General features: G+C 47.9%; 1 protein-coding gene across 5 annotated transcripts in view; it reads right to left on the reverse strand.

Annotated features, from left to right (window-relative positions):
- Window positions 1-8,524, reverse strand: part of ACOT7 (acyl-CoA thioesterase 7) — an 81,672-nt gene that overhangs the window by 19,303 nt on the left and 53,845 nt on the right. For all 5 annotated transcript variants that reach the window (XM_025206380.1, XM_025206379.1, XM_025206378.1 and 2 more), the window contains exon 7: window positions 2,526-2,642. In XM_025206380.1, the coding sequence (XP_025062165.1) occupies window positions 2,526-2,642 (117 nt within the window). The remainder of the gene's footprint in view (window positions 1-2,525; window positions 2,643-8,524) is intronic.

Below are 8,524 nucleotides of genomic sequence, written 5' to 3' on the forward strand. Positions count from 1 at the left end.
GATGTGCCTGCCCCACCAGTGGGGGAAGGGGACGGGGGGCCCTTCAGGGTCAGCAGAGAGCTGTGTGGCCCAGCCAGTGGCACCAGGGCCAGTGCCCTTGCTCGCAGGGGCAGGGGGGAGATGCTGCAGGACTGGGGGGAGCAGGGGGCTGTAGGTCAGCAATGAGGGGAACCAGCAGGGGTAGGGGGGCTATGGCTTGGGAGTGAGGGGCACCAGGGGAGCAGGGGACTATGGGGTACTGGCAACACCAGAGGGCTGTGGGTTGACATTGAGTGGTACCAGCAGGGATGGAGGGGGTTGTAGGTTGGGAGTGAGCGGCACCAGCAGGGCTGAAGGAGGGGATGGCGGGGTGGGGGCTGTGGCAGGGCACCAGTATATCACTGCCCCCCACAATTATATATTCCCCTCACCTGCACAACAGGTGTCTTTTTTGGAAATGGAAATATAATAACCCTACAAAGAATTCTATGATAATCTTGTTTGTTAAACCTCATCTCTGGTGAAAGCTCCTTACTCTATTGGACTCTATGTCACAAAGGCTTCTTTTCAAACCCCTGCACTTTAACCATTCATCATTAGCTCTGTACAAATTCAGCCAGTCTGACAACAATCCAAACGCTTTCCTTGGGATTTAAAGTCAGCCAAATCATTCACTAAAAACCTGACCCCAACAAAGTGCTAGAATGCTCCTTTCTATTCTTATTTTAAGAAAAAGCAGAGGAAAGAGTGGGGTTTTCTTCACTGCAGGATATGTAAAAATAATGTCAGCTCACGCTCAAGAAGTCACATCCTAGACAGAAGACTGAAACTGGTAATGAATGGACCCTCACCTAACAAAAACACGTGTGCATTATGAACATTCAGGAGCAAGTTTAAGAGAATCAGAGCCACAAGGAAAGGTTAACAAGAGGAGAAATCTGCTGCCCAAGGGAGCTAGGTAACTGCAGCCTAACAGCAACCTTATCACCCATTAACTCCAAAGTTGGATAACTCTGGCACTTTCCTCAAATACCTCCTCAGCTCAGAGTAAGACACAGGAGTGCAGGACTATCACTGGCAAACACAATAGAGAAACCAGGTCTCCCAAGCCATGGGGTTCCACTCAATTTCCCTGCCAAGAATGATGTGGGCCAACCAGCCTATAAATGTCCTATGAGAAAAGTATCTTCTGGCAGCCACTGATACCCATTTTCAGTCCAAATTGCATGGAGAGTTGTACAACTACCCCATTTAAGGGTAAGAGCTTATGACCCAAGGGCATATATCAGTTGATATGATGTAACCATTTTATTCATCTGATCCTAATTCACAGTAAGAGAAGCTAAACTGCAATAATTTACCCCAAATGAATGTATGCAGTTTAGCTCCACTCGCTACAGGATGAAACAGTTACAATGGATAGCTGCACTAGTGGTAAAACATCCCCCAACTTTTTAAAGCATATAACTGTTTTGCCTGCCCACACCCACACACACTATACTTCTTTACTATGTAACTAGGGGAAGAATCTGAACCTGCTTATTGATACTGCTTGAGCCAGTGGCCTTTTAATCAGCAAATCAGATTTGGGAGAAAACATGCATCCCACAGCAGCAGCTTAGACTGTTTGCTGCTTCGGATAGTAGAGAAATCTTCAGACCTGGGGATTTCCTGGCACTGCCCACACCAAGGCCTGAGGGGCCCAGGGAATTTCCAGGTCTGTCGGCTCTAGATAAGGGCTAAGCTGGGCACAGATGTCCATGGATCCTGGCTACGGCTACATTTTCCTCTGCACCGACTGGATTCACATGTTCAGATAACCTGTAACCAAGCTGCACTGTGTCAGGTTCTCATCTATTTTCAATTAGCACAGGAAATAAGTACCTGAGGTGTGAAATGGGGGGAACAAGAGGCAGGAGTGAGATGTAAAGTGATCTCAGGGGGCTGACACCATGCTCAGCACTCACAGCCAGCCTCCCATATGCTCCGCTCCATCACATACCTGCACTCGTAGCCCTTCAAGCAGGCTGGGTGGCCTGAACATAGTGGGATGAAAGCCGACCTGCGCAGTACTCCTCAGGTTCATGCTTTCAGCTTGGAATGAGCAACACCCCAGGCATAACTCCCCACATGGCAAGATGGAAACCTGTACGTGCACACCCGGGTAAGTGTGGCCCAAGGACAGGTGTTCTGCTTCGCAAAGCCGCCACAGAGCTCTGACTCCAGCCTTCTGGACCATTACTGATCTCAGCATAGAAATGCTGTTTCTATGGGAACGTGGCCCAGAACCCAGCAATGACTCTCTCAGGGTACAGATTTTGGGATCAACTTACACTGGGCCTTCACCGGAGTCTGGCCCCAATAAAACATTTACATCTCACACCTCAGCCTTGTGCTCTGGCCAGAGGAGGCTCCCTCTTCCCCTCCCTCCCTTTGCAGCTTGGTACAGGGCATAGGAGCAAGGACATGGCTTTTGTGAAACACTGATCAAAACCCAGGCCCCCAACAAGATGCTGATTCCCTCACATTGCACACCAGCCCTTTACCTTTCTTGATCTTCTCATGGAAGTTAATGGCATCCACTGAAGCTGTGACGATGTTGGTCTTGCAGTGGCGCGCTGCTACGATTCCAGCCACCTCATCCATTAGCTTCATAGTGACACCTGCAAAGTGGGGAATCACAGACCAGAATCAGGGCAGCGAGGAAACCACAAAAAGCACCATTCCAACAGGACAGAAGGCAAGTAGAGACCAGCTGCTGCCATGCTCTCCTGTGCCCTCAGCAACCAGAGTGCTCCCTCTTACCCCGGGCTTCCCCGACTGGAATTGAAAGTGGAGAGAGTCTGTTTGGGAGCTAGGGAAGGACAGAGACTCCCGTCATCTCCACTGGGATGGAAGAAAGCACTGAGCAGGGGGTTTGCTGGTTTAACTGTGGAGGAGTAGCAGCCCAGGAGACATTTTATGCATGGACCTTGTGCTCTCTCCACCCCCTCCTTAGACACTTTGCAGAAGTAGCTGAAGGGTGCTGCCTCTCCTGAGAGTTATTTACAATTTAAGTACAAACGTGGGGCAACACTGATGATGGACAAACCACAGAGAGGAGACAGACTGATGCGGGAGGAGGCTGACTGAAATAACCTCACACAGCTGACACCTGAAGGCCCAGGCATACTGTAACATTTCAACACACTAAGGGCAGTTGCAGCTTATGCCTGGTTCTTACTAACCTACTCACTGTAGGGTCTCACCAGGTAGCCTGTCAAGAGACTCGGAGGCAGATGGCTGTGGCTAGCACAGGAAGGACACTCTGTACCTCATCACTCTCCCACAGACCAGCATGACTTGGCTGTTAAGCAGCTTAGACCTCAAGTGGCCCCACCTGTACATTGCTCCCCAGTCCTCAGAAATGTTGTACTGAGTAAGGAACACGCTTTTTGCTGCCAAGCATTGAGCAGGCAGAAGAAAACTATTCCAGACACTTTATTACATATCCCATTAGCTTGACAACAAGGCTCATTGCAGCAATGTGGCATGCCCGAGGAGAGCAGGGAGGCAAAAGAGGCCCTGCCTCACCAGCAGATTACTGTTCCGTTATGGACTGAGCTCATGAGATGTGTCTAAAGGAGCTGTCTGACTAGATTCTGTGGCAATAATAAAGTCATGACACCATTCAGCCTCCCTGAGGAATGTAGCTACACACACCAGGGAGGTTCAGCTGCAACCTAGGTCTGAGCCAAAATATGCTATAGGCAGTCTTTAAGTTTTGAATGACAGATTTTGGAGCTGTCCCTGCTAAAATGACTCTCATGGTTCTGCTGTAAGAGAACCATGAGTGGTTCACAGTATGCACAGTGGCAGGGCCTCCTGACATGCAGTCAGTATCTGGTTAGCTCTAGGATTACCAGCATTCCTCCTCACAGGACCTGGGAGTGACAGACACTTGAAGGCTGTGACTGGGTGTTTTTTTTAACTCTTCGAAAAGACTCAAATGAAGCAGATCCCAAAGTGATCTGACACTCAATACAGGTGCTGAAGCAGGGTCAACAAAAGGAAAGCAGCACTCCTCTGTGTTCACCCTGCCTCACAGGGCATGGCCTGCCCAGCAGCCCCAGGTACCTCCTGTCCCTGTTCTGCATTTATACCTATGGTACAAATCCTGAGGACAAGATATGCTCTGTTGAAGCTGTGGATGAAAGGGCTTGCACCTCCTGTGATCAAAGGCAAAGCGCGCAGGGGCAGGGCTGAACAAGGAAGCTCAAGTCTGCAATGCAAGTCATGCATAAAGGGTCTCTACTATGAGTCCTGATTGCCTTAGTCATGCATAAAAGCACTTTAATTTTATGCTGAGACCTTGGCTACGCATTTGCACAACAAAAGGGGACACTGAGGAGGAGCATGTGGTCTGCAAGAATGGATCCAAGAAGTAGAAAAACTGGGATGAAACCCTTGCTGCTTCAGCACAAAGTGTCTATCTAAGTGGGTCGATGCTAGAACAGCACCCTCAGGGGCTCAAGAGCCATCACCTTGGCTCTGACTTTCTGGCCTCAGAGGGTTTCCCTGATGCTTTGCTCTGATGAGGTAACATTTGTTGTGCAACTTTCATGGTTTTAATAATTGATCTTCATTTGAAGTGGGATTAGATATAAATATTTAAGTCAAGCTGGTGTTGGCAATCACAGAGTTAGAGGGGGTAATTACAATATGCAGCAACAGCACAGACACTTGAAGAGGCTGCGCCAGAACACAAAGGCTGCCATTCACAAAGAAAGCAGAGACGCCTCTTGGCTGTGTCAAGCCCCACCAGCCTAATCAAGGCCAAGTGCAAAGTCTGAGAGGAGAAGGGACAAGCTTAGGCTAAAAGAACATTGCGGTAGCAGAGTCAAGCTTTCAGAAGTCAGGAAGTGCCATGAAGGCTGGTCAGACACTGCCTAGTTCACTCAGATGTCTCTGCATATGCTTTCTGATACAGATCAGAATTACAGGATCACATGCTATGGCTCCCACAGGACCCTGCCTCAGTTAATATGTGGAACAGACAGCATCCATTTAATGAACAGTGATTCAGAAATTCATTTTATCCTCATTAATCAGTGCATAGCCCCTGTCTTTTGTTTACCGCATGCTAATCAAGCTCTGCTGTGACAAACAAATGATCAGTCTCCTAGCCATGGGGTTAACAGTGCCCATTGTTACTGTACCCAAGTGCTTCACATGCATTACCTGATCCTTCATCACAGCACACCTGAGGGGCCAGAGGCTGGATTCTACCCACAGAGAGCGAAGGGTCAAAAGGACTCATTGGTTTTGGGTGCCCATTTGGGACACCTGGATTACCAGGCTTCACATCGTTCCTCATATGTTCACAGTAAAGCTCTGTAGACCCTCAGTGCTAAGCTGGGCACAAACAGTGACATACAGACCAGAATGCACCCAGCACACTAGGTCCAGTCCCAGGCCAGCCCCAGCCTGTGCACTGCATGAGGTAGGGGGATCCCATGTGATCACATAACTGAAACCTCCATGTGTATATGACTGAGAGCCTGAATTCCCCCTCCCTTTCCCATGCTGGACTCCAGTTCCCTTGTCCAAGCAGCTGTAGTCTCCTCTCCTACTCATGGTCTGAGCTCCAGGCCCTCCCTGCCATCAGATGGATCCCAGCTCACCAGTTCAACAACAGGTCTTCAGCTAGAAAGTGCTGGGCAGCCTTAGCAAGCTGCATGGCAGCCCCAGCCTGGTTAGAGTAGAGTTGGTACCCCCAAAGGATACCCACTCTCCTCTGGATTCCTGCTTTCTAGCAAATGCTCCCCTGTGGAGAAAGCTGGTGATGGCAACACCCCCAGAAGTCAGACAATGTATGCTACCCAGCTGCCAGACCAAGCGGATTAAACCTCTCATGTACAAGGAGGCTGGTGTTTCTCACACCCACGTGTTGGAAATGGCCTCCAGGCTCAGTAACAGTACAGGGAAGAGTCTGCTGAGTGCCGTTATTAAATATATCATCTTATCCCTCTGAGACCTCACCCTGGCTAGCCCACAGCGGAGCTTGCTGCATGCTTCCACCGACAGAATAGCTAACTGTTGCTAAAAATAGCACAGCAGAGTGAACATGCTAAAAAATACTGACATCCTTCCCAGCTCCTTTTCCTGCCTGAAAGAACAGGATGTTAGCTATAAAGGAGGAAAACTACATTCTTCTTTCTTGATACAAGTGATTTCCTACCAAATATGGACAGGGCAGGCAATAGCCCAGATATTTATTTAATACTGCCTCCCGCCCCCCCCTCCAGTATCTGCATGGTTCTCAGGCTGATAAATTATACTAATCCCTGCTCTTTACCCAGGTGGACTGAAGGGGCTTACTTGTGCTGTTCCTGGTAAAAAAACAATGTGAAATTCAATGGAATCTTTGTATGCTGTTTTGTAACTGTAATTGCACTGAATTTGTTTAATTCTGCCATGACAAATCATACTATGTGCACTGCTGGGCGAGAGCTGCAGCGTGCAGTCTGGGCGTGCACACGGAGGGGTGTCAAGGGTCCAATCTATTTTCCTGTTGGATTCTGCATGCTTGTTGAGCCCTTCAGGATCCAGCAGGACAAAAATGTGTGATTTCTTCACAACTGTCATCTGATGGAAAACCCATGTGAATGCCACATCACTCTAGCAGACAGAACTATAACAGGCTGAGCTGCCCACCCCACCCCACCCCACTTCAGGGGCAGTACTCTGACCCCATGCCTCTCACCATGCTCTGGCCTGTGGAAACAGAAACCCAACATTGTGCCCACTTTCCAGGTAAGACAAAGCCAAGTCCTGCAGACTGTGGCCTTCCCTAGTATAAGCACCTGGGGAAGGCTGTTCCAGAGAAGCTATTTTAACAACACATTCTGGGAGAGATTTTCAAAAGCACTAATGGCAGTTTAGTGTTTGACTGTCTTGCATACCTATAATGAATGTGAGAGGCCAAGGGCAGATCCAAAGTAAACAGAGACAGATGAGTTCAATTATTGATCTTATAACACACTGCACATGACCTTAGATTGGGGAATTTGGTTTCCTTGCCTCAGGCCCCAACTATAAAATGAGGACAAAGCATCCTTCAGTCCCATGCTAGGACTTATGCATACAGACTGCAAGCTGCCCAGGGCAGGGGCTTACATGCATCACAATGTGGCCCTAACCTGGGTCAGGGCTCACAGAGGTAATGGCAAGGCAGGCACCACTTCCCTGATGTCAGGGAGAACCACAAGATCAGAGCTTCTCTGAATACAAAAATCGCTTAATGAGGTTGCCAGGGACAGGCCTAGACGATATAGATCCTGTGTTCGACAGCTTCAGCCCAAGCATTTTCAGAAATGTGTTCTCCAAAGCCTAACTGCACACAGGAGAGAGTGGCACTAGGGATTCAGTGTGAGGCATTTCAAACACCTTGGACACAAAGGGAACATCTACACCATGGCAGCAAAATGCTCGCATACCACCAAGGAATTATGCCTCTCCCATCCCCGCAGTTCTGCATCTCACACAGCAACCTCAGGCAGGCAGCATGGAGGACACTGGGGTGCCCCAGACTGTTGCTCTTGTGCATGCCGCAGGGGTGCCTCTCTGTGCCCTCTCTTTTCCAGGATGCATGCCTGCAGAGCAGGAGGAGGTGGGCAGGGCATGTCTCCATGGCAGCATGACTGAGACGGATGCGCCCAAGTGTTTGATTCTGTAAATCACTGCCATCATGCTTTGTGCTGTGCCAGTACTAGGACAGATGTAAGCAACAGGGACAAACATCACACCTGGCTAATCCAGAGAGGTGTCTAACTGCATCTCAAACCCCAGATTCACTTGTATTCCATAGCCCAACTGTTACCTTGTCACAGTGAAATTTATGAAAAGAAAATGCCAAATCGTGACGCAGAAGCTTACAGAAAGTGATATTTATGCTAATAAAACAATTCTCTGCTTTGCACACATCCTCATTCTGGGTCTTTGTGCGCCACATTGCCTCTGCAAGGGCTGTTTTGTCCATGCTGGATGGGAGTAACTAGACTTTATTCACTGTTTTATTGGCACAGGTATCACTTTTTACATTTAATTATGAGCATCAACATCTACTTTCCTTTTCCTTACACACCTCTTCTCAGGCTCACTCTAAATCCTTGTAATTTCATCTTGTTTGGCATGCAACAGACGCTGCCAGATAAGGGAAAATCATTTCACCATATTACAGTCATTTTATGTCCTGTATTTATAATCTGAGATTTGCAATTTAATAAATGACAACAAAATTGTAGGAGTTACAGTCCTTATGTGTCAGGGTTATTTATTTTCTTTAAATTCAGAAAAGCAAAAACAGCCACACTTGTCCTTAAACATTAAACTAAACATCTGGTACTACAGATATTTTTTAATGCAACATTTAACTGACTGTGGGTCTTAGAAAGAATTGACAGCATATTGAGAATCTTTAAAAACCACTGAGAGATACAGATCCTTATTTAAAAAAATTAAAAAACCCTTCTCAAAGGCATTTGATGCATGCCTAGGTCATGTT

This window comes from Alligator sinensis, unplaced genomic scaffold, assembly GCF_000455745.1.
Source record: "Alligator sinensis unplaced genomic scaffold, ASM45574v1 scaffold322_1, whole genome shotgun sequence".
Classification (NCBI taxonomy): Eukaryota; Metazoa; Chordata; order Crocodylia; family Alligatoridae; genus Alligator; species Alligator sinensis.